Raw genomic sequence first — 23,943 nt, 5'->3', positions numbered from 1 at the left:
GATGGAGGTATGGATGGAGATGGGAGGGTCTGAATGACACATAGATAGTGTTTGTGTTTCTTCCAGTCTATTTATTGGAGGAACATGTGTACAAGTAATGACATCAGTGTCTCCTAACCCTCCATCCCATCAGTTCCTCAGCACATGAAGGTCTGCAGACCAGAGCAGGCCGGGCCCTGCAGGTCCTCCTGTCTCTGGGATCACGGAGGTCCAAGTCCAGGCTGGAGGGGCTCCTCGGGGCCGAGGGCCCTCACGGTCCGGGGCTTCTCCTGCCTCGGAACGTGGAGGATTCGTTTCTCAGAGGTTCTCGTTTCCCGCGGCTTCACGCGAGGAACCGAGTCGCACCGAATCCACGGGTTTTGGCACAAGTCACGAGTTCTGCCAGAAGATCGGGGCGGGGGAAGGTTCCAGAAGTCCATGAGCCACCAGGAGCTTCCGGGTCACTGACGTCCGCTCAAAGTTAGCGGACGTTGGACCGACACCACCGGGCGGAAGAAGCCGGGAGCCGACGGAGCCGACCGACCTGGAAGCGAGGGGTTCCGGAATCATCTAAAGGACCGCCGTCGCCCGATTGGACGATACATTCGCCGTGAGGGGGGGGCGGAGCAGAAGCCCCGAGACCAGCGGGTGGAGGTTCCTGCACTGATCAACTCGCCCGCCGAGCGGGGGACGCCTTTGGCTTCATCTGAGGACACCAGGGTCTGCTGAGGGCGAAGCCAGGTGGAGCAGAGGGTTCTTCAGGCGGGGAGAACCTAGGGGTGGAGGACCAGGTGGACCAGGACCCGGCTGGAACACCAGTGGTTGGCAGTAGGACCTTAAAATCATCTGCTGGAGACGTGGCTCTTCACCCAATATAAAAAAAATCTCAATTTTAAAAAAAATCTGTTTCCCCAAATTCACACACACACACACACACACACACTGCTTTCACACACACACACATACACACACGAGTGATCATGGTTCTTCAGTGGTCATCTTTGAGTGGAATGTAAAAGTACATGAGGTCCTGTTTGGGGGGCCTCAGTTGACACCCTCACACACACACATGCGCGCACACACACACACGTTTACACAGGAAACAGCTGAGGTTTGCAGGTGGCAGGTGGACACGCCTCCATGGCGAGGAGGAGGACCCGCTAGGTGGGCAGGTGAGGTGGATCTGCAGGAGGTTTGGCAGGGGATTCAGGTTCTGATCCACATGCCCATGCTGGTCTCCTCAGCCCAAGTGGTTATCTGGACCCTCCAGGACCAGGGGGGTCGGGGTCGGGGTCGGGGTCAGTGCCGTCTCGCGGGTCCGAAGACGAGGACCGGCAACTTGGGCTCCCGGGGTCGCCGTGACGGCCGGCTGTCTTCGGAACAGGTTGCCACGGTAACACTGAAGGTCGGCGTCGAGGGCGGGGCTCCGGCTCTCCGAGGAAAAACACCGGCGCCGTCGCCACGGAAACATCAGCCAAGCTCCTTTGGGGTCCAGAGCGCGAAGAAGGTGGAGGGCGTGGGCGGGGCCAGCTCCTGCGAGGCTCCTCCCACGGCGGCGGCGGCAGCCAATCAGAAGTAGAGCGCCGGCTCGCTGCTGAAGTCCGACAGGGAGGAGCTGTCTGCCGGGGTGAGCTGAGGACACGCAGGAGATCATTATGGGATGCATTCATCGCCCTATCCCGCCCCTGATTGGACGAGAGGCGGGGCTAACTCTGGACCAATCATGAGGCCTCACACGCGCCATCGTTCACCCGACCCGGAGAACCCGCAGAACCTAATGCAGATACGGGGGAACGTGGAGGCTTCTCGCGAGAAGCCTCCACGTTCCTGCAGGGAGAAGAATAACGGGAGCAGGACCTCTCCTGCTTCCTGAAGCTCTGAAACTCCTGCCTCTGGATGTTCTTTGGATTTGTGAAGAAGCTGACAAGGAGAAAGATCTCACCATCACCTCCTCCGTCACCGCCGGCTGCTCAGCAGCGCCGTGCTCCTGTAGGCCTCCATCTCCATCTCCATCTCCATCTCCGGCTCCAGCTCCATCTCCATCTCCAGCTCCTGCTCCACCGCCACCGCCGCCGTCGTGCTTGTACTCCTGCCAGGCGCTGAAGTCCACCGAGTGTTTGGGGATGTAGTTGGAGAGATCTGGAGGTTTGGAGATGGGGGTTCAAACGGCTGCAGCATCAAGTCTCAACATCAATCTTCTCCCTGCAGTTCACAGCTTCTCCACCAGGGGGCGCTGTCAGCCGTGGTTTCAGAAGGTTCTCTTCTCCTCAAACTTCTGCCTGAGTTGATTTCAGATTCATCTGAGTTTGAAACCCTTCATGTTTCTAAACGACGGCATGAAGTTAACAGGTGCTCCGCGTTCTCCTCCCTCCTCCTGGAGCTCCATGAGAAGACCTCTGGAAGCTGCCGGGTTACACCTTCTCACAGCCCGAGGGAAATCATGCTAAAGTGGAGGTGACACCACGAGAAGATACGTTCCAGGTCCAGGTCTCACCGCTGGAGGAGCTGCTCATGTTGGGTCTGGGCAGGTGGATCCGTCCCACCATGCTGGGCTGCGGCTCGGCGGCGCCGGCGTCCTGCTGGTCGTCGTCGTCGTCGTCGTCCCAGCTGCTCTCCGATGGATACTCAAAGGTGCTCTGGAGACTCGCCTCGTTGAAGGAGATCTTCAGCTGGAAGACATGGAGAGTGCTGGTCACACACACACACACACACACACACACACACACCGGAACCTGCCGGGGTTCCCTCAGAAACCCGAGAACCTCCACCCGCGGCGGGACGTCGGCAGACGAGGAAGGCGTCGCCATGACGACGGGGGGGATAAAGATCTCCTTCCGTTGAGCAGATGTTTGTCTTTATAGAGGTCAAAGGGCGCCGTCTCCTGGATGAGCGGAGCTGAAGAACCATCGGGTTCCTCCTCGTCACCTGAGGTCGACCCGCCGAGGACCCGGACCTTCTGCGTCGTCTTCACGTACGTTGGAACGAGGATCTAGAAGGAGCCGGTCAGCTGACTGAACTTCACCAGCTAATACTGCACATACTTCCACTGCGTTCCATCTCCTCTGCAGACCAACATCTAAATCTGCCTTAATCTGCATCACAAGGCCTCCAACTGACCCTCCTCCACCTCCACCTTCTCCACCCAACTTGAACCTTCACCCGGTGCTGGTCTGACATCAGAGATGCCTTTGGGTCATAAAGCTCATGATGTCACCATGGGCCAGGAGGACACTTCCACAGGAGAAGCTCCAAGGCACCCAGATAGCCAGAAGGTTCAGGGAGATGAAAAGCCTCAGCTGATCCACGTGAGCCTCACGCAGGTTCTTGAGGGACCTTCGGGGTTCTCCAGCCTGTGGACGCAGCGGAGGAAGAAGGTCCACGGTGAGGAGAAGCTGATCCAGCGGTCCGGGAAGTCCACTGGGAGAAGCGTCAGCGATAAGGCAGGAGGAGAAGGTGGATCTGCTGACCCTGGAGCTCTAAAGCCTGTCAGTCATTGACAGAAGACTTTATGGTTTCAGGAGAAGAACCCGGCTCAGCGGGTGAAGGTCGGCTTCCTCCTGGGGTTTCCTGCAGAACCACCGCGGCCTCACAACAGGGTCCTGGTGGTCCTCAGAACCCTCCTCAGGGTTCTCCAGGAGCTTTGAGGCCAGAGGAACCCGAGGAACCTGGTGGAGGATCCAGAACCTCAGGGTTTCTCCACCACAACCAGGAGGGGGCGGGGCCTAATGGGAAATCTGATCCTTCATGAAACACACACACACTCATGCACAGGCACACACACACGCACACGCACACGCACACACACACGCACACACACACGCACACCCTGGCAGTGAAAGTGAAAGCCTCTCGGTGCCTCGGGGTCAGAGAAGGTCGCCACGCCGTCCAATCAGATTAATCTGCAGCTGATAACATTAGCAGCGCCAAGATTAGCACCTTCGCTGAAGCTGCAGGGAACATCTGAGCTCCAGGCTCTGCCACCTGACCACACCTGTGGAGACCAGCCTCCGCAGCGGAACCAGACACCAGGCTCTGGGTCCAGAAGCAGCAGGTCCACCTGCTCCAGGGCAGGACCTGGGGTGGAGGTTCCAGGTCGGGTCCTGGAGGTGGAGCAGCTCTCAGAGGAACCAAACACAAGGAACAAAAGCACCACTATCTACCCTTCAAGAGCAGGTTCTCTCGATTCTCTCGGTTCTCTCTGTTCTCCGGGTTCTGGAGATGCTCTCGGGGCTCAAAGGTGCAACCACCAAACGACCGGGAGTTTTTGCTTCTGGTCCTGAGTGGGACACGCCAGACCAGGTAGAAGGACTTGGTCTTCACTGAGCCGGGAAACGGAGGACCTGATGATCCTGCACGCCCGGCTTCTGGTGGAGAACCTCACAGGATCTTCTCCACGTAGCCGCAGCTAAATGTGTTAGCTCCAAACATCAGTACAACTTCTGCCACACCTCCACCTGTCAGAGAGACCTCCAGGATGGAGATGAGATGGAGATGAGATGGAGATGAGATGGAGATGAAGAGGCGGAACAGCTTTTTTGGCTCCTTCAGCAGATAAACTACAAACCTGCTGGACGTAAACACACCCTCTGCTCACACTCGCATAACCTGCTCAGACCTCTGCATTGCTATACACACACACACACACACACACACACACACACACACACACACACACACACACTGCTGGGTGGACGTCTGTGGAGTCGAAGCTGCAGTGACACTCGCATCATTAACACACTCGGTACCAGGGGTGAAGCATCAACACTAACTTGGTGTGTGTGTGTGTGTGTGTGTGTGTGTGTGTGTGTGTGTGTGTGTGTCTCATGGGGAGTGTGAGTCCTTATCCAGGAATCCTCATGGCAGGATAGAATGGCGGCTGGAGTTGCCTTGGCGACAGGCACCATGGATATATGACACAGGGAGAGGGTGTGTGTGTGTGTGTGTGTGTGTGTGTGTGTGTATGTGTGTGTGTGTGTGTGTGTCTGTGTGTGTCAGGCAGCCCTGTAGGTGAAATGATTGATAAGGGTGGAGATGAAGAACCACAACCAACAAGCAGCAGACAGCCCAGGTGTCCGCGCACACACACACACACACACACACACACACACACACACACACACACACACACACACACACACACACACACACACACTGAATTAAACATGTCCGTGACAGTGGCTCTTTGTTGCTGAGTCCTAATTACCGGGCCTCTCCAGAGCTGCACGTGTGCAGACCAGCGTGGGCTAAGTGGCTGGTTAAGGTCCACCAAGCTGCATGTGTGTGTGTGTGCGTCTGTGTGTGTGTGTGTGTTCTGAAGAGGTCCCAAACACCTGAGTGAGGAGGAGCAGGTCCATGGAAGGATGCAGGAGGACCAGCATGTGGAGGAAGCACACAAACACAGAGATGGTTGTGACGTCCTCCAGCAGCTCCTGATCTTCTCAGATCATCTCCACCTGAGAGGAGCAGCTGCAGCAGCAGCAGCCGACAGCCAGACCTTCCAGAGGCTAAGCTCAATCTAGACCTCCTGGTTGTAGGTCCATGGAGTCAGAACTGAACCGTCTGACACTCGCGTGGAGCTTCTGGTTGCAATCTTCTCCCTCGAACCAAGTGACCTGGTGAACAACACCTGACTTCACCGCCAGGGTCACTTCCTGTTCCTGGTTGTCGCGTGACCTTCGTCCCGTCGCCGGGCCGCCATGTTTGAGGCTCAGACATGGAGGTCTCAACCCAGAACTCCCTGGTGGGTCCAAGGTTCTGAGGTGTCCTCCTGGAACACCACTCCGATTCTGGAGAAAGGAAGGACCAGGACAGAGAAGACTCTCAAGTCCAACGCCCAGAGACGACCTGAAGAACCAGAGTCCAGGAGAACCAGAGAACTGGAGAACCAGAGTCCAGGAGAACCAGAGAACTGGAGAACCAGAGTCCAGGAGAACCAGAGAACTGGAGAGGTGAGGTGGTTCATGGAGATAATCTCTGCAGCTTCATTGCAGAATGAAGCTTTTATTTTGGAATGTTTTCTGTTCCTGTGTGTGTGTGTGTGTGTGTGTGTGTGTGTGTGTGTGTGTGTGTGTGTGTGTGTGTGTGTGTGTGCTGGTCAATGATTAGACACCTGGACTTTCACACCTGGAGCCCAGACCTGCAGAGCCGCCCCTCATTGGCTGCCAGCCTGCAGACTTTAACCCTTTAGGCTCCAACTCAACACGCTGGACACACACACACACACACACACACACACACACACACACACACACACACACACACACACACACACACACACACACACAGAAACAAAGGTGAAATGAGTGATGGCTGAATGAGGGCGACAGGAAGTGGTTTTGAATGGAGGTTATTTTCAGGACTGACGCCAAAGTCCTGCTCCCCGTCTGAGGCGGCCATCTTTAGAGGACTCACCCGGACCCCCCAGACCCCCCAGACCCTCCAGACCCCCCAGACCCTCCAGACCCCCCAGACCCACCAGACCCTCCAGACCTTCTGGACCCCCCAGACCCCCCAGACCCTCCAGACCCCCCTGACCCCCCAGACCCTCCAGACCCTCCAGACCCCCTGACCCCCCAGACCCTCCAGACCCCCTAGACTCCCCAGACCCCCCCGGATCCCCGGACGGCATCAGAACACCGCACCCCTCACTGATTGGCCGCTGCTAATGACATCATCAAGCAGGAAGTGAAAGTCCAGACGTTCTGGCAGATGTGAGAGTAACCGAGGAGGAAGAGGAGAAGAGCCACTTCCTCCACCCGCCCCCTGGTTTCTCAACCTCTGCATCTCCACCCGACACCTCCTCAGCCCACAGGGCGCCGGCATCCCATAATAGTCTGCAGGAGGACGCGGGTCTCCATGACAACGGTCCGCAAGAACCCAGGGATCGGACTTCAACCGGAGGAACCCGGTTCAGGGTCCTATTGGAGGACCTGGTCCCTCCACCTCCGGGATCTACTGGAGGACCGGGTCCAGGCCTCAGTGACCCCCGGAGAACGTCGACCCGGCCGGCACGTGGAACCTCAAGGATCTTCTCCTGATGGTCCTGTGGCTCGAGGAGCTTCAGATGAGCTTCATACCTCTGAGTCCTGACAGAGGATGGGGGCTATCACCCTCCCAGAAGAACAAAGAGTCCACTGTGTGGAGATGAAGGTGCAGGAGAGTCCAGGATCACCCCTCTCTGCAGACACCCCCCCCCCCACACACACACACACACACACACACACTCACACTCACACACTCACACACACACACTCACACACACAAAGCCAGCCCCGGTCCAGTTCTGGGACGTTCATGCAGAACGTTCCCTTCCTGCTGGGCTCCTCGTGAAGCACACAATGAAAGGGTTCGTTGGAAACACACACACACACACACACACACACACACACACACACACACACACACACACACACACACACACACACACACACACACAGGCGGCACTGGGCTAGAATTCCTGACAAATTATAGAGGGTCCAGCAGACCTGCTGGTCTGCCAGCTGAGAAGAAAAGACCAGAGGAGGACGAGGGGAGCAGAGGGAGGAGGAGGTGGAGGAGAAGTGTCTCCACCCGCCGTCAGACCTTCCATCCAGAAGGTCACCACCCGTTTCTCCTTTGGATGGAGGAGTTCACGCTCTCAACGTCTCTTGAAACCTGGGAGACAAGTCTGCTCCACCAGGAACATCAGGGTTCTGACAGAGAGCACACACACACACACACACACACACACACTCACACACACACACGTAGACCGGACCATGGAATCAAACACCTCCAAGGCCAGAGCTCTCCTCCGAGACTTGGTCATCCATCTCATGAATGGGCACAGATCAGTGGAACCCTCGCTGGAGGAACATCTGAGCAGACCTCCCACCATCTGGTGAGTATTTGGACCTTAACGTGGCCGTAGGTCAGGACCCCGGGGTCGGATCAGAACATCTAGAGCCCCACAGGCCTCGGAGAACCGGAGAAGAAGCCCGAGCACTTTAATCCGCCGAGGCCTGAGCGGGAGGAGCTGTGGACCCACCAGGCCCTGGGAGGGTGGAACAGGGTCTACAGATGACCCTCAAGAAGGTTCTCCAGGTTCCGCATGAGAAGGACCGTAGGAACCCTTTGCCAGGCGGCTCCGCCTTGAAGGTTGGGGGTCCAGAGGACCAGAGAAGGAGTTCCTACAACGATTGGACGGAAAACACGAGGCTTCTCCATCGAGCGTGGAGGATCTGAGCTGCTCCGTCACGGACCCGCGGGCGGTTCCTCTCACCTTCTTGCCGGTGGAGCCCATCTTGGCGAGGCAGGACCTGCTGAGGGACAGGTACCCTCCGATGACCTGGATCTCCTCCGCCGCCGGGTAGCGCTTCTTCAGCTGGGAGCCCATCTGAGCGTAGGGGGCCGGCGGGGCCGGGGGGCCCTCGGGGGGGCCTTCAGGGGGGCCCTCGGGGGGGCCCTCGGCGGGGGGTTCCCGCCGGAGCTCCGGAGAACCCGGAGGACGTTTGGGCACCACGGTGAAGGTGTTCCCCTTCCTCCTCTGCAGAGCCGGGCCCCGGCGGGGGGGCTCCACCTCCACCTCGTCGATGTTGGTCACCGGCAGGAGGTCCGCCGGGGGGACTTCGGGGGGGGCGGGGTCCGGAGGGGTCGGGGAAGGAGCGGGAGGAGGGAGGGGGGGCGAGGACGGGGGGACCGGGGACGGGGGGGCCGGGGACGAGGGGGCCGGGGACAAAGACCCCGAAGCCTGAGGAGCCACCGGAGGAGCTCCGGGAGACGGACGCTCCATCTTCTCTTCCTCCGGGGGAGGGCTGGGGGGGCCCCTGGGGGGGGCCCGGGGCCTGGGGATGACGGTGAAGGAGTTCCTGGACTGCAGCCGCAGGTTGGCCAGGGCCAGGGCCTGGGGGTCCCCGGGAGGGGCCCGGGACAGGTCCGGGCGGGGGGCCGGGCGAATCTCGAAGCCGGGGCAGACCTGAGGTGCCCTGGAGGAGGGGGGGGGGCCGGGGACCCCGGGGGCTCGGGGGGCCCGGGGGGCTCGGGGGGCTCGGGGGGGAACACGGCGCCTCTGGCACGGCCTCAGGCTCGGCCCCGGGCAGGCGGGCCCCGCCTGGCAGAGGCCGGGGTCCCGGGGGGGACCACGGCCCCACCCGGGACCCCCCCGGTCTGCCCTTCGGCCTGCCGCCGCCGCGCTCCAGGTCCAGGTCCAGGAGGTTCTCGGTGCTACGGGACTTCTTCTGCAGCTTGCCGTAGTTGCTGTCGAACTTCTGCAGCATGCGGCTCACCCTGCCGCGGCCCCCCCCGGGCTCCCGGCCCGGCTCGTCCCGGTCCGGCCGGCCCAGGGTGCTGAGGTTCTCCTCGCTCCTGCTCAGGGCGGTGTCGTAGATGACCACCTCCTGGGCGCGGATCTCCGTCACGGCGCTGCCCCGGCGCTCCAGGAGCTCGTTGAGGGAGCTGAAGCCCCCCAGGCCGTTGTGGCCCCAGCCGGGCCCCCCCGGGGCCTCGTCCCCGCCGGCCTGCGGCGGCGGGTCGGACTCGATGATGATGATGTTGTCGGCCCGGATGGTCCGCACCCCGGGCACGCTGCCGTACAGCTCCAGGATGTGCTGCACCGGGCGGGCGGCGTTCTCGCGGTCCAGCCGCCGGCGGCGCTCCTTCTCCAGGCGGATGAAGGGGTTGTCCTCCAGGGGCCCCAGGCTCTCCTGGAGCACCAGGCTCTCCGGGCCGTCGCGCTCGGCGGCCGCCGGCCGCGGCTCTTTGTTGTTGAAGTGCTGGCTGGCGGAGGTGACGGTGTAGTTCCTGGCGGCCGGCGCTCCGCCCGCCCCGCCGCCGTTCACGGTCCCCGCCGCCGGCTCTCCGTTGAGCCGCTGCGGCGCCGGAGCCGCGGCCCCGCCGGGCTCCGCGGCCCCGGCGGTTCCGGCGGTTCCGGCGGCTCCGGCGGCTCCGACGCCGCCGCCGCTCTTCGCCTTCCTCCTCTCCAGGATCTCTCGCTTCCAGGCCGGCATCCTGGGGCTCTCCTGGCCGGCCTCCTGGCGGAGGACGCGCAGCTCCCCTCCGCCAGACATGGCTCCGGGGCGCCGGGGGTCGGGGTGGGGGGGCAGAGGCGGTACCGAGCCGGTCGTGCCGCCGCCCGGTGCGGCTCCGGAGCGCGTTGGGGACTCGGCGGTGTCGGCGGTCAGACTCTCTCCTCCGGCCGCCGCTGGGCTTCTCCTCTCCCGCAGCCGCCGCGCCGCGCCTCCCGCTCCGAGCGCCGCCCCGCCCCGCCTCTCCGCCGCAGCGCGAGCCGCTCCGGGAGGACACCGCGGCCTCCCATTGGCCGGCGCGGCCTGCAGACACGCCCCTTCCTGCTTTGCGGCCGCCGCACAAGGACGCGGGCCACGCCCCCTTCTATTGTTGGCCGGGGCGGGCAGGCCTGTCAATCAACAGTGTGGCGTTCACGGTCGCCTCGGCGAAACGGAGACACAGACTTCGAGCGGAACGGCTCGGTCACGGAGGGCGGGGGTGTCGGTGTGACGTTCACAACCGTGAACAATCCGAAGAACACTTGACTCGGCTGTGTTCGCGGCCAACATTACCGGCGTGGCGTTGATAAGCGCCGCTCCCGAGCTGTTTGAGGGCAGCGCCGGGGACCGGATGTCCGCAGGAGGGCGGCGGCCCGGCAGCGGTCGTCTGGCGGTGACGCCACCTGTCGATAATCCGCTCCAAGTAAAGACACGGGGAGCGGCGGACGCCTTGAATCAGCACTTAGAGGCTGTTCTCGGCACACGGGGGATTAACGGCCTGTCAGGGCTTTATCACACGCCTGCAGGAACCTGCACAGCTTCTCGGGGTCCTCCAGACCATCTCCTGGAGTCTAGGAACATCTCAGGGCTCTCCGTAGAATCACAGGAACCTCCTCACTACTCCTCGGAGATCTTCTCCTCTGTGAGACCCTCACAGCCAAGGACTTTTCCAATTTATACACCAAAACACACCAAGGAGGAAAAGAGTTTTCTGATGTAGAAGCTGCTTCCCAAAGACTGTGGCAGGAAACATCTCCATCCCTGTTTGGAGGGAAATTCTGCAAGTTCTATTGTCTAGTTTCATTTGAATATGACATACTTAAATCCAAACACACACACACACACACACACACACACACACACACACACACACACACACACACACACACACACAGCCTGACAGCCCACAGCGCCCTCCAGCGGTATAACTTGTAAGCGTTCATTGTGGGTCAGATCAACTTTTTATCGACTGTTTATTTACATTTGACAAAAGAAAATAAACGCCTTAACAATAAAAATAAAAAAACACATAAATAACTTTTTCGAGAGTTTCTTCCTGAATCAACAAATACAGTGAACACGATGTCATGTCAGGAACCGAAGTGAGGCCTAGAACCCATGCAGAACCACCAGGGAGTCATGTCACACACATTACATCTCTATAAATAAGTGTTATTTGGGGGGGGTGCGCGCACACACACACACACACACACACACACACACACACACACACACACAGACTCTTGGTGTGGAAAAGCACTCCGCTGGTCCTGCTGTGTCTGGCAGCTTCAGCAGCAGCGTCCTGCTGTCCACGCTGAAGACCAGAGGGAACCAAACCCAGGTGCAGCAGAGCTCTGATTGGAGGAGAGCTGCACGCAGGCTCCGCCCCATCGTCCACCACTGTTAGAACATAACAGGTGTTGCTCCTTCCAGGCACTGAGATCCCATCACACATCAGACTGACTGCTTCACCCCCAGACACTGAGAACAACCAGGACCACTCGCTGGCTTTCCACGTTCCAGATTCTGGTTCCAGTTCATAAAGGGTTCATTTGTAAATGCATGATGGGATGGATTGTCATCTCGTCGAGTCTTTGAGGACGACCCGACCGTTACGGTTGCTCCTGGGACTCCCTGGCAAAGGAAGCCTTGGACAAGGTAGTGAGGAGCCTGCAAAGCCTCACACCAGGGTTCCTCAGAAGATGCACGTGGATGAGGTCACTGCTGTGATCCAAACTGCAGTCGCTGTTAGAAGTCTCCATCACTGCTTCGGCACCACAGTGGAGGGGACTCTACATGAGGGCCAGACCTCAGGTGGAGGTGACACCAGGAGGAGCAGACCTCAGGGTGGAGCAGACACCAGGAGGAGCAGAACTAAAGCCTTTACAGTTTGTTACTTAAAATACTGCATTCCAGCTCCAGCAGATGCTCGTTGGTGTGGATGAAGGTGAGCAGAAGAAGGTTCGACACTGGTGGAGACGAAGAGAAGAAGCACACGTCTTGTTCCGAATCTCTACTGGCAAGATGTTCCCCTTTAGCCGGGGCTCTCAGTTGACCCGACAGGCCCGGATCATCAGCAGCTGGAGGAGGATGAAGAGCGGCGAGACGATGAGGCCGAACCACAGGTCCCGGGCCTGCTCCTGCTCCACCAGCTTCTGGCAGAGCAGCACCTCGCAGACCAGCTTCAGGCTGAGGACCGTCAGCACCCACAGCAGCCGCAGCACCGCCAGGCGCTTCTCGTTCTCCTGGTAGAGCCGGATGGACACGATGGCCGTGAAGTAGGTGCTCAGACCGTCGGCGGCGAACAGGGGCACGAAGACCAGCCACCAGCTAAAATCCGCGTAGAAGAAGTCGATCTTCAGGGCGACCAACATGCTGAAGACCAGCAGGGCGAGCAGATGGAGGAACAGCTCGAACGTGGCGAAGCCCAGCCACTGGACCAGCTCTCGCAAGGAGAACAGCATGGTGCAATCGCACGGAGCTTCCAGAGAGGAGGGAGGTTCCTCCTCGACCGGGAGGTTCAGGGCTCCGGACGTGAGGGGTCTCGCTGATGGGTCCGGCCTGGAAGGAGATCGACCTTCTCAGCTACATCTCCGGACACAGCCTGGGCAGAGAGGGAGCAAACCGTTAGAAAGGCAGCGGTGGAGAAGATCTCACCGGGTGAGAAGACACACGGGGGACAGACAGACTGTCACCCGTGTGTCTTCCGAACCTTCTCCACGGACGGGCTGGAGAACATCTCCGGGCCCGGCAGGATGGGCGGACACGGTGTTGACAGCGGACAGTTCGGACTTCCGGGCCTCGGTTCGGTTCTGTCCAAGGCTCCGGGCCTCCGGATCGGTCCGGTTTAAGGCTCCCCGGTTCCGTTAACGACCGCCGGAGCGCGGATGACGGCGGGTGTTAGCCTCGGTGTTAGCTAACAGACACCGAGAGGGTCCGTATTCGTGTCCGGGTGGGTTTACGACCAGAACACGCTGCGGCGTTGCGAGGGGGGGGTTCGCCGACCGCCCCCGCCGCCTCCACCGGGCACCGACACAGCCTTACCTCGGTCACGGCCCGGAAGGTTCCCCTCCATCCCGCAGGACTCTTCATCACACTGCGCTAACCTGTCATTAGCACCGCTGCCGCTGGCTCCTCTGGCTGGGGCTGAAATATCGCGAGAATAGCCGAACCACAGGCAGCGGGTGAACTATCGCGAGAATGGCTGAGACACGGGCAGCGGGTGAACTATCGCGAGAATGGCCGAGCGCGGCTGTACGGTGGCCGCGGAGGACCGTGTTTGCCGTGTCTGAACGGATTCCGTCGGTTTCTGCTGTAAACCTCATACTTTACACCACTTTTATTTCAGTCAAGAGCAGGCCTGGCCACTGCACGGCGTCATATCCGCCGACACACACTGACTGTTTCCTGGCTAGCCGTGACGTAATCATCCCCACCGGAAGTAGATTCATCCCCGATAACATATTAACGACTTCGATTACTGCCGAGCGGATCCGGTAAGCGCGTACTGAAGCGCCGGAGTTCCGTGTTCAGACAAACAGTAGATTTTGATCCTCCTCCGCCGTCCAGGTGCTCCTTGTTTCCGCCGCTGTTCGCCTTCCGTCCGCCAGGGGGAGCCCGAGCGGCGGCGCCACTGCGCAGGCGCGAAGAAGACGACCGGCCCGGGCAGTCGGTCCTGCTCGGCGGGGACGGTCGCTGCTCGCCTCCTCGCCTCCTCGCCAGTCCTCCCCCCACGGAAGGGTCTCCTCTGCCGGACGAACCTCCAGGTACTCGACCTTCGACCAGACTCCACGTGACACAGTAAGACCTCGAAGGACCGGCGTCACGCCGCACCCGGACCGGACCTCGGTGTGCGCGCGGGGGCTACCGTGCACGATTCGCTCCGTCTTAAACGTGGAGCTTCGAACCCGGTGGAGGTCCTCAAGTCCTTAGCTTGTGGGACGGTCCTGAAGTTACAGCTAATGAATTACATTGAAGTATCTGTGTACTTTCCCTGAGGAGGTCGAGGTCCTGGGTGTGGACCATGTGTCTCTCGGGTTTCTGAGGGGGTTCTGGAAGATTCTGCCGTTTGGAGAGGCGGTTCTACGCGTGGCCTCTGCACCTGAACGCATCGCTCACTGAACCCTGAGATGTTTACTGTCCTGCTCTCCAACCCCCCTCTGCCTGTGGTCCAGGATGGAGACTCCAGCCGGCTCTCTCATCCACAGCGGATACTTCCACCCCACGCTGAGGTCCTGGCAGAGCTGTGGGACCAACCTGCAGCCCAGCAACCTCATCTACCCCATCTTTATCACGTGAGTCGGCCTCCTCTATGATCTGCCCCCTTCAGATCTGCCCCTCTGATCTGCCCCTCCATCTGCCCCCTAGTGACAGTCCAGACGCGGTGGAGCCCATCGGGAGCCTACCGGGCCAGGCCAGGTAACCATGGAGATCTTTGAGGAGTCCATCGTGGACCGCACTAGTAGTACGGTTCCTGTAGCCTTGAGACAAAGGGGGGCAGGGAGGTCCTTCAGATAAGGAGGGTCTGTTGACTCTGAGCTGAGATAAGGAGAATGTTCGTTAGAACCCAGAGCGCACACACACACACACACACACACACACACACACACACACACATAGGTTTGTCAAGGCCCAGAGGGAGGGGAGGTGAGGAGCTTCTCAGCCCACGTGTCCTCCTGCTCTCAGGTATGGAGTGAACCAGCTGGAGAAGATGCTGGGGCCGCTGGTGGCCCAGGGCCTGACGTGTGTGCTGGTCTTTGGAGTCCCTGCCAAGATGACCAAGGTGTGTGTGTGTGTGTGTGTGTGTGTGTGTGTGTGTGTGTGTGTGTGTGTGTGTGTGTGTGTGTGTGTGTTCTGATGGACACAACCCTTCCTGCTGTGATAAGGACTCCTTTCTGCCTCAGCGTTTGGTCCTTGAAGATGCACCCAATCAATCTTGATGCTGATTGGCTGTTGGTGACCCCGCCCCCCCCAGCCTCACCAGCTGCCAGCAGGGGGTGTTATTACACTCTTATTACACAACGTTGTGTGTTCTTCTGTCTCCACGCCGTCAGGACGCCAGGGGTTCGGCCGCAGACACGGACGACACCCCGGCGGTCGTCGCCATCAAGAAGATCCGGAGCTCCTTCCCGGAGCTGCTGGTGGCGTGTGACGTCTGCCTGTGTCCCTACACCGACCACGGACACTGCGGTCAGCCATTAGCGCCCGGCGGCCATGTTGGAAGGGTCGGCCGTCACCCACCGCCATGTGTTTGCTCTCGCAGGGATCCTGAACGATGACGGAACCCTGGACAACCCGGCCAGCTGCCTGCGCCTGGCGGAGGTGGCGCTGTCCTACGCCAGAGCTGGTAGTCCATCTTCTCTCCAACTTCTCTCCATCTTCTCTCCATCTTCTCTCCATCTTCTCTCCACCTCCTCTCCATCTTCTCTCCATCTTCTCTCCAACTTCTCTCCATCTTCTCTCCACCTGCCCTGCGTACAATCAGCTGATGGTCCTCAGGCGAGACCTGTGTGTGTGGCCTCCACTGCGTCCTCCACCAGAACCTGCAAAGCTACTTTCGGGGTTCATGCTAAGCTAGCCGGCACCAGAGCGGATCAGGGCTTTTGAACGGTGGACTGGTGAAGATGTTGGTTGGAGGTCCGCAGGTCTGACCCGTCCTTGTCCGTGTCCTCCAGGCTGTCACGTCATCGCCCCCTCCGACATGATGGACGGCCGCGTGGGGGCCATCAAGCAGGCGCTGATCTCCAACGGTCTGGGAAACAAGGTGGGTCGGACGCTCGGTCCGAGGCGACCTACTCCACCTGGAGGCCGAGAAGGTCAGGTTGTGGTCTCCTCCCCCAGGTGTCGGTGCTCAGCTACAGTGCCAAGTTTGCCTCCTGCTACTACGGGCCCTTCAGGTGAGTCCTCCCAGGAGACGCCTCCGCCGGACCTTCTGGACCAGCGCTGAAGCTCCTCTGCCCGCAGAGACGCCGCTCAGTCCAAGCCGGCCTTCGGAGACCGACGCTGCTACCAGCTGCCGCCCGGAGCGCGGGGGCTGGCCCTGAGGGCCGTGGTAGGTGGGCGGGGTCTGCCGGGGTCACATGGTGTGTGTGTGTGTGTGTGTGTGTGTGTGTGTGTGTGTGTGTGTGTGTGTGTGTGTGTGTGTGTGTGTGTGTGTGTGTGTGTGTGTGTGTGTGTGTGTGACGTCTGGCCTCCTGTGGCTGCAGGAGCGTGACGTGCGAGAAGGAGCCGACCTGCTGATGGTGAAGCCGGGGCTGCCGTACCTGGACGTGGTGCGAGAGGTCAAGGACAAGGTCAGAGCGCCGCCGCCGCCGCCTCCTGGGCAATGGGGGTCCGGTTCCCGGGTCCGACCCCCTTCTGCCCCCCAGATCCCTGATCCCCCTCTGCCCCCCCAGTTCCCAGACCACCCCCTGGCCGTCTACAATGTCTCCGGGGAGTTCGCCATGATGTGGCACGGAGCCCAGGCCGGGGCCTTCGACCTCAGGGCCGCCGTCATGGAGGCCATGACCGCCTTCCGCCGGGCAGGTGAGGAGGGGAGGGGGGTCAGAAACTTCTCTGGATCCAGATCCTGAAGGTCCCGGGTGCGACGGACCTAGGGGAACCCGGAGGAACCTCCTCCCTCGGGTACTCACAGGGTTCTTCTCATGCGTTGCAGGAGCTGACATCATCATCAGCTACTTCACCCCCCAGCTGCTGGGCTGGCTGAGGGACTGAGCCTGAGCCTGGACCTGGACCTGGACCTGGACCTGGACCTGGTCTGAAGAACCTATAACACTAGTCTGAGATATTAAAGCTGTGCATCAGGATCATCATGACATAACCTGTCAGTGTGTGTGTGTGTGTGTGTGTGTGTGTCAGACCCTGTTCACCTCCCAGTCAATAAAGTGTCATAGTTGTCTGACCCCTGTGTGTACTAGTCCTTCTTCAGGCCCTCCTGAGGTACGCGTACACACACACACACACACACACACAGTGCGCTGTTTCCTCACAGCGCCCCTGCAGGCCGGGAGTGGAACTGCACCCGGCACAGGTCCCACAGAATAGACCATAATATAATATGAGCAGGTGTGCTGAAAGCTTTATTGAGTGGAGGTCAGTACAGGAGTACAGGAGGAGGCGGGGCCTGCGGGGGGGGCGGAGCCTCAGCCGGCCTCGCAGGCGCCCTCCTTGAGGACCTTCAGCTGGTAGCTGGCGCAGGTGAGGGCGGCCGTGGAGCAGAGGTCCAGGGTCCGGGTCCTCTTGGTGCTGGTGAGCTCCACGCAGAAGACTAGGTCCCCGGGGGGGGGGCAGTCCCGGGCCGCCCGGCACACACACTGCTGGGAGGCTGCGGACACACCGACCGCCACCGTCAGCTCGGGCCTTCAGCACCCAAACCACCTCCGAGGCTCCGAGACACTTTCACTTCAGCATCACTCCAAGATTCAGAGACCAGAAGAAAACCACGTTTGAACCACCAGTCTGAGAGTGGACGACATCTGACGGGCTCTGGAGGAGCAGGTTCCTCAGACCTGGAGCCTCCTCAGACCAGGTTTGAGGAGGCTCCAGGTCTGAGGAGGCTCCTCAGGCTCTCACCTCTCATGAGACCTGACCCTGGCTGAGCTACATGAAGGTCAAAGGTCAGTGTTGGGGTTTTAAAGGCTGGCTTAAGCCGCCGTTATCGTAGTAGCGTGTTGTTTTGGAGGTTTGTTGTGAAAGTGTGCAGGAGGAGGAGGAGGTCTCGCCCCCTCACCTCAGAGGGAGGAGATGATCTCTCGGGCCGGGCAGAAGGTTCCGGCGTCCCGCAGGACGCTCCTCGCCGAGCGGCCGAAGCTCACCTGAGCAGCGCTCCCACTCGTAGCAGGTGTCCAGGCCGCAGGGCTCCTGGACGGAGCTCCTGGAGCCCATCTTGGCTCTGAACTTGGCCCAGTCCAGTCCGGCCTGCTGGGCGGCGCCGCAGGGCTCCCCGCTGATGAAGGACAGCGGGTCGCCATGGCAACGACCGGCGTGGAAGGAGCACAGGGACATGGAGACGGCCACCCCCAGCTCCACGTTCAGGACGCAGAGGCTGTCCGGCTCTTCACTGGACACACACACACACACACACACACACACACACACACACACACACACACACACACACGTCAGCGTGGTGCGTTCAGGTACCTGGTGGAGACTCGGACGGCGAAGGTCTCACAGGCAGGTGTCCCTCTGGACGCAGACGCAGAGGCCGTCCTTCAGCACCTGCCCGTCCTGGCACCGGGGGTCGGGTTCGAACGGGGGGTCTGGGGGGGAGACGGGTCACCGGGGGTTAAAGGTCACGCGTCCCGGCGCTCCCAACCGGAGGCGTACCTTTTGAGCAGCGCAGGCCGGCGGGCGGCGGCGGCTCCCAGGTGAGGCTCTCGCCGCAGCGGTAGGACCCGGGGGGGACGGGCAGGAGCCCCGAGGTCTGGCAGGAGACCTCCACCGAGGACCCCAACACGTACTCCTTCTGCTGGGGCACCACGGACATCCCGGGGGGAAGCTCCGGGGGCAGGCACACCTTCCCTGCACACACACACACACACACACACACACACACACACGGCCGTCAGCACTGACCCGGGAGGCGGCGGTGGCGGCGGCGGCAGCACTCATGCGTACGGACGCAGCGGCCCCGTGCGGGACCCCAGGAGCCGTCCGGCAGGCAGTCCAGGAACGGGAAACCTTCCAGCTGGAAGCCACTGAAGCACTGGAACTCCTCATCCTCTCCATGGTTGTAGAACTGCTTGGCTTTCTGTGGACACGGGATCACTCTGAGAGGACACACGGACACACACACACACACACACACACACACACACACACACACTCACCAGCAGGTAGCTGTAGTCGGGGCTGCGGGGTCGCAGGCAGCCCTGGACCCCCGGGGGCAGCTCGTCCCTCCAGCCCACCTCGAAGTCATCATCATCATCGCAGGTGTCCTGCCTGGAGAAGAACCAGGACCAGCAAGTGTGAGAACACACACACACACACACACACAGGGCAGGAAGGTGTCCTCCTACGTGTTGAAGAGCGAGACGTGGCAGGAGTCCTCCTCCCTGGGGGGCCCCTGGCAGGGCCGGCCTCCTCGCAGGGGGGCCGGGTTGTCGCAGGTCCTGGAGCGGCTCCTGGTCATGGAGGCCCCGCAGCTGCTCCAGGAGCCCCAGCAGCTCCAGGATCCGTCCACCTCCTCTGCAGGCACCAGGCACCGGGTCAGACCCGCCTTCACCCTCCACGCCATCCCAGACCCGGAGGTGCGGCGGTCTGGCCGTACCTGACTTGAAGTCGGGGGCCCGGGTCTCGCAGTGGGCGCCGAAGGTGCCGGGCTGACACACACACACACACTCGGTGCCGGAGAGGGCGGCCCTGGCATTGTTGGGACAAGGAGAACATCTGCAGCTGTCGAACTCCTCCAGGTACTGGACCAGGGCTCTCCTCAGGTTCCTCCTCTTGGTCACGGCGCAGGGGATCCCCCGGACCAGGTCTATGATGGGCAGCAGCTTCACACACACACACACACACACACTGTCAGATGATGTTCTTCAGGGTGGTCGCCCACGTCGAGGGATCTCAGGAACCTTGTACTCGACCACCGCCGGGTTGTCCAGGACCGACTTGGCCCAGTTCTTGTAGGAGGTCCGGTCCGGAGCCGGGCCCTGCCGCTCCCAGGCCAGGGCCGCCGCCTCTCTGGTCCGACCTCCTTTCACCTGGGAGAAGGACTTCTGGGCCGCCTTGACGTAGGAGCCTGGCAGGAGACACCGGAAGATGGAGAAGGAGAAGGAATGGAGCTGGCTGGAGGTCCGGCCCGCGGAGGAGCGGCTCTGGACCCGCACCTTCAAACTTCTGGGTCATCCTGCTGTCGGTGCAGGGGGTCACGGTGCTGTGCTGCGTGTAGAGGACCACGCTCCACTTGGTCTCCTGGTTCAGGCAGTTGGCGACGTGTTCCTCGGTTTCCCCTGTGGGAGACAAGCGGCGTCACGCCATCTTCTCCGACGGAGACGCGTCGGACCGGCGCCGGGGCGGCGGCTTCTGCGAGAGCCGAGACGGAGCGCTCGTCTCGGACCCGAGACCTCCGAGGGGGGCCAGGGGAGAAGGTCGGGACCGGTGACCTGGATTTCTTCTGACCACAAACCCTCAGCCGGTCGGACCGGATCAGAGCGGAGCAGATGAACGGATCGAGCAGATGGATCTGACGAAGGTACGGACGGGCAACTAAAGAGGTGTCTGGTTCTTCTCATGTCCTGGACAGGTTTGAAGACCTCTCCCAGGGTTCTCCGGCCCCCCTTTCTCCTGCAGGAGGCCCCGAAGCCGGGCAGAAGCTCCAGGGTTCCTGGCTGTGGTACCTGTGCTCTTCAGCTCCTCCCGGCTGTACTGGTAGAGAAGGTCGTAGTGTCCTCCCAGCGTCCCCGAGCCGTAGTAGTGCGTGCCGAAGCGCTGGAAGATGTTCCTGTAGAGGGCGTAGTTGTACCGCAGGGGGAGCCCGTGGAGGAACTGCAGGAACGGCAGCGCCAGGACCACCTGGTCCGGGTCACGGACACGGAACCTGGACACCGGCAAGACCTGGTGCACCCGGAAGAACTTGGAGTCCTCGGAGGAAGCAGGAGGAACATTGGCCTTCAACACGGATCCCGAGCTCCACCTGGATTCTGCTTTATCTAACCTGGATTCTTCAAACACATTGTGTGTGTGTGTGTGTGTGTGTGTGTGTGTGTGGTCAGAAGCTGTAGGTGTGAGGTGATCAGAGTGGAGGGGTGAAGATCCATCTCTGATGTCTTACAATCTTCTTGGAAGCCTTGAAGACCTCCTTTCTGGACCTGGAGTTGATGAGGGGCAGCAGCAGGAAGCCGAACCTGGGCAGATCCTGATTCATGGATGTGGTGTAGGACCTCTTCAGGTCCAAGACCTTGGACTGCAGCGGCTGCGGCTCGGTGCTGAAGTCCTCCAGCACGCCCACCTTCACACACACACACACACACACACACACACACACACAGACACACACAGACACACACAGACACACACAGACACACACACGCACACACACACAGAGTAAGCAGGCTCCGGCATGTTCTCGGGGTCCCTCTGAGGAGGTCTTCTCGCTCTGTGCTTGCCGGAGCTCCTCGTCCAGGAGGAGCGTCGGCGTTACCTTGATGTCGAAGGTGTGGAAGTTGTGAGGGACGCGGTGGTAGAGCGTGGTGCTCTCAGGCCTGCGGATGGTGCAGGTGCCTCCCATGAACATGTTGTCCAGGACGGCTCCTCTGGGCTCCTCCGCCAGGACGTCGAACCTTCAGACGCAAAGGTCACCTCGGGGCTCCGGGACGGATCCGCCAGGTTTCTTCCCGACCCCCGACCCCTGACCCCGACCTACCCGTTCCCCACCAGGTCCACGCCCGGAGCCGCTCTCCTGGGCGCAGGACACACCACCTTGGTGTCTCCGCAGTCCTTCTCGTCAGAGTTATCTCCACAGTCGTTCTGACGGTTGCACGTCAGGGTGGAGTTGATGCAACGTCCTGGGGGGCAGAGGATCACACCTCGTGTGTGTTTAGAAAAGGAGGAATGTGTGTGTGTGTGTGTGTGTATGCATGCATGATAAGAGAAATGTGTATGCATGTGTGCATGCATGAAAGGGGCAAAGTGTGTGTGAATGTGTGAGTGCGTGTGTGCGTGTGTGTGCACGCATGATAGGAGGAATGTGTACGTGTGTGTGCATGCATGAAATGGGGAGTGTGTGTGTGAATGTGTGTGTGTGTGAGTGTAAGAGTGTGTCTGTGAGTGTGTGTGTGAGTGTAAGGGTGTGTACGTGCATGACAGAGGGAATGTGTGTGTGTGCATGAGAGGAGGAATGTATGTGTTTGTGTGAATATGTGTGTGTGTGTGTGTTTGTGTATGAATGTGTCAGTGTGTGTGTGTGTGTGTGTGTGTGTGTGTCAACACATGGATGATAGGAATGTGTATGTGTGTGCATGCATGAAAGGGGAGTGTGTGTATGTGTGTGTGTGTGTGTGTGTGTGTGTGTGTGTGTGTGTGTGTGTGTACATGAAAGGGGTAATGTGTGTGTGTGTGTGTGTACATGAAAGGGGTAAAGTGTGTGTGTGTGTGTGTGTGTATGTGTGTGTGTATGTGAGTGTGTGCATGCAAGGGATAAAGTGTATGCGTGTGTGTGTGTGTGTGATTGTGTGCATGTAAGGGGTTATGTGTGTGTGTGTGTGTGTGTGTGTGTGTGCGTGCTGCCCACCGTTGCCACACTTGAAGCTGTCCTTGCAGTGCAGGTCTGGCAGGCCGCAGGGGTTGTCAGGGAAACAGGGGCGCTCCTCCGTCAGCTCGGGGTCGCAGTCCGAACCCCCGAACTGAGCCGGCCGGAGGACCGACCGGGTCCGAAACTGCCAGAGGCCGGGAGAGAGAGAGAGAGAGGCGGAGCCTGAGGCGCCCGGAGCTGACGGAGGCGGAGCCTCTCTCCCCGGAGGCCTCAGAGCTGACGGAGGCCCCGGAGGCCCCGGAGGCCCCGGAGGCCCCGGAGGCCCCGCCCAGGCGCCCGGCGGCGTCTCACCTGCTTGCGTGCACACGGCGAGCACTCGGACCAGGGACCGAAGGGACCCAACACGCAGTGGAGCGGGCAAACATGGACGCTGCACACGCGTGTTTCCACACCCTCACACAGCTGGTGGCAGCTGTTGCGCCAGAAGTAGGTGTCTCGGACCATCACCCTGCAACAACACACACCTCAGGAACACTGGACTGACATACCCACGGACTGGACACACACACACACACACACACACACACACACACACACACACACACACACACACAGTGTGCTCCACCAGCCCAGGGGGCTCACCTGCGTCTCCTCTGGGTTCCATGGTTGCAGGTCCTGGAGCAGGAGGACCAGGAGCCCCAGGGGTAGCGCTCGCAGAAGCAGCCCAGGCCTCCTGAGATCCAGCCCAGCAGCTGCAGCAGCACCAGGACGCCGCAGGGGACCTCCATCACCTTCATCCAGCTTCTCCCAGAACCCAGGAGAGATGGAGGAGCCTCATGAGACGTCAAACAACGGTTTGGCTCCTCTGATGTTTGGCTCCTCCGAGCCCTCAGCCATGCATCGGTGCGGCAGAAGCAGCGCAGAAGGTCGCTACTCACCGAGCTCCAGGTTCTCACGGCTCCTCAGACTGGGTTGTGTTCTTCAGGCTCCAGGCTTCTGGACCAGCAGGCTTTTAAAGCCTCGCTCCCCCTCCTCCCTCCACATTCCAGGCGGCGTCCAACCAGCAGAGCTTCTGATAAGAGCGGCAGAACATGCAGGTCCAGGACCTCCCGTCCCCTGGTCCTTACGGGAAGACGGGAGGCCTGGACTTTCCCGGACGCAGAGATGGACACCAGATGTCGGGCTCCTCCGCGGATCTGCGGTTGCACAATCGCTCCGGACCCCCCCGACATCCCATAATTTACACGGGAAACTCTGTTTGCGTCCACAACAGAACCACGTGCGCGCCAACGCGCAAAACCAACATCCCATAATGACAGCAGACTGACCAGCAGGGGTTTCCACGGCGACCAAAGCCAGTACATGAACTCTGAGTATGGAGGAGATACTTCTGATGAAGAGATCTTCTGCATTTACACACGGGTTCTCAGAGTACTCGAGTACTGAGGAACAGGAGGTTCTTCTCATAAGACCTGGACTCTGTGTGTGTGTGTGTGTGTGTGTGTGTGTGTG

At 60.4% G+C, this 23,943-nt stretch overlaps 4 protein-coding genes across 7 annotated transcripts; 1 reads left to right on the top strand and 3 right to left on the bottom strand.

Annotated features, from left to right (window-relative positions):
- Positions 1-50: 50 nt before the first annotated feature.
- On the bottom strand, positions 51-10,038 carry tprn (taperin). Its single transcript, XM_086170093.1, has 5 exons — positions 9,019-10,038; positions 8,240-8,942; positions 2,474-2,648; positions 1,922-2,118; positions 51-1,611 (listed from the first exon to the last, which is right to left on the bottom strand). Exons 1-5 carry the CDS (start codon positions 10,020-10,022, stop codon positions 1,549-1,551), a joined length of 2,142 nt encoding a protein of 713 aa, XP_086026219.1. The 5' UTR covers positions 10,023-10,038; the 3' UTR covers positions 51-1,548.
- Positions 10,039-11,195: 1,157 nt separating this feature from the next.
- On the bottom strand, positions 11,196-14,899 carry tmem203 (transmembrane protein 203). Of its 2 annotated transcripts, none has more exons than XM_086171051.1 (2): positions 14,645-14,899; positions 11,196-12,843 (listed from the first exon to the last, which is right to left on the bottom strand). In XM_086171051.1, the coding sequence occupies exon 2, from the start codon at positions 12,701-12,703 to the stop codon at positions 12,287-12,289; it is 417 nt and encodes a 138-aa protein (XP_086027177.1). In that variant the 5' UTR covers positions 12,704-12,843; positions 14,645-14,899; the 3' UTR covers positions 11,196-12,286. The 2 variants fall into 2 exon arrangements, with proteins under 2 accessions (XP_086027177.1, XP_086027176.1); XM_086171050.1 differs by lacking the exon at positions 14,645-14,899 and adding an exon at positions 13,284-13,699.
- alad (aminolevulinate dehydratase) lies at positions 13,860-17,139 on the top strand. 2 transcript variants are annotated; one of them, XM_086171049.1, is made up of 12 exons: positions 13,860-14,005; positions 14,414-14,533; positions 14,607-14,657; positions 14,925-15,021; positions 15,293-15,428; positions 15,502-15,585; positions 15,914-16,002; positions 16,080-16,135; positions 16,203-16,290; positions 16,445-16,531; positions 16,634-16,763; positions 16,894-17,139. In XM_086171049.1, the coding sequence occupies exons 2-12, from the start codon at positions 14,415-14,417 to the stop codon at positions 16,950-16,952; spliced, it is 996 nt and encodes a 331-aa protein (XP_086027175.1). In that variant the 5' UTR covers positions 13,860-14,005; position 14,414; the 3' UTR covers positions 16,953-17,139. The 2 variants fall into 2 exon arrangements, with proteins under 2 accessions (XP_086027175.1, XP_086027174.1); XM_086171048.1 differs by having other exon boundaries at positions 13,907-14,039.
- A 152-nt stretch (positions 17,140-17,291) lies between these two features.
- LOC147220562 (complement component C6-like) lies at positions 17,292-23,528 on the bottom strand. Of its 2 annotated transcripts, none has more exons than XM_086171046.1 (18): positions 23,370-23,528; positions 23,074-23,232; positions 22,783-22,939; positions 22,471-22,615; positions 21,604-21,745; positions 21,382-21,520; positions 21,013-21,189; positions 20,579-20,822; positions 20,069-20,191; positions 19,814-19,980; positions 19,510-19,735; positions 19,259-19,427; positions 19,070-19,181; positions 18,858-18,990; positions 18,567-18,761; positions 18,412-18,499; positions 18,053-18,297; positions 17,292-17,562 (listed from the first exon to the last, which is right to left on the bottom strand). In XM_086171046.1, exons 2-18 carry the CDS (start codon positions 23,226-23,228, stop codon positions 17,381-17,383), a joined length of 2,799 nt encoding a protein of 932 aa, XP_086027172.1. In that variant the 5' UTR covers positions 23,229-23,232; positions 23,370-23,528; the 3' UTR covers positions 17,292-17,380. The 2 variants fall into 2 exon arrangements, with proteins under 2 accessions (XP_086027172.1, XP_086027173.1); XM_086171047.1 differs by having other exon boundaries at positions 23,074-23,235; positions 23,370-23,416.
- Between the last annotated feature and the right edge of the window lie 415 nt (positions 23,529-23,943).

This window comes from Fistularia commersonii, chromosome 23 (genome assembly GCF_037954325.1).
Source record: "Fistularia commersonii isolate RoL2024-O1a breed Wild chromosome 23, RoL_Fcom_v1.0, whole genome shotgun sequence".
NCBI classification, from domain to species: domain Eukaryota; kingdom Metazoa; phylum Chordata; class Actinopteri; order Syngnathiformes; family Fistulariidae; genus Fistularia; species Fistularia commersonii.
The sequence above is the reverse complement of the archived record's forward strand: the minus strand, read 5'-3'. Positions and strand labels throughout refer to the sequence as shown.

Coding starts and splice junctions, on each gene's coding strand:
- tprn (XM_086170093.1), bottom strand. CDS start 10,022: ATGTCTGGCGGAGGGGAGCTGCGCGTCCTCCGCCAGGAGGCCGGCCAG. Junction 8,943..9,018: donor GAGGCCGTGCCAGAGGCGCC/GTGTTCCCCCCC, acceptor CCCCTCCTCCAG/GGCACCTCAGGTCTGCCCCG. Junction 1,612..1,921: donor CGGTGACGGAGGAGGTGATG/GTGAGATCTTTC, acceptor GCGTGTCCTCAG/CTCACCCCGGCAGACAGCTC.
- tmem203 (XM_086171051.1), bottom strand. CDS start 12,703: ATGCTGTTCTCCTTGCGAGAGCTGGTCCAGTGGCTGGGCTTCGCCACG.
- alad (XM_086171049.1), top strand. CDS start 14,415: ATGGAGACTCCAGCCGGCTCTCTCATCCACAGCGGATACTTCCACCCC. Junction 14,534..14,606: donor ATCTACCCCATCTTTATCAC/GTGAGTCGGCCT, acceptor TCTGCCCCCTAG/TGACAGTCCAGACGCGGTGG. Junction 16,764..16,893: donor GACCGCCTTCCGCCGGGCAG/GTGAGGAGGGGA, acceptor CATGCGTTGCAG/GAGCTGACATCATCATCAGC.
- LOC147220562 (XM_086171046.1), bottom strand. CDS start 23,228: ATGAAGGTGATGGAGGTCCCCTGCGGCGTCCTGGTGCTGCTGCAGCTG. Junction 20,823..21,012: donor TCAAGGCTTCCAAGAAGATT/GTAAGACATCAG, acceptor GCTTCCTCCGAG/GACTCCAAGTTCTTCCGGGT. Junction 18,991..19,069: donor CCGACTACAGCTACCTGCTG/GTGAGTGTGTGT, acceptor CCGTGTCCACAG/AAAGCCAAGCAGTTCTACAA.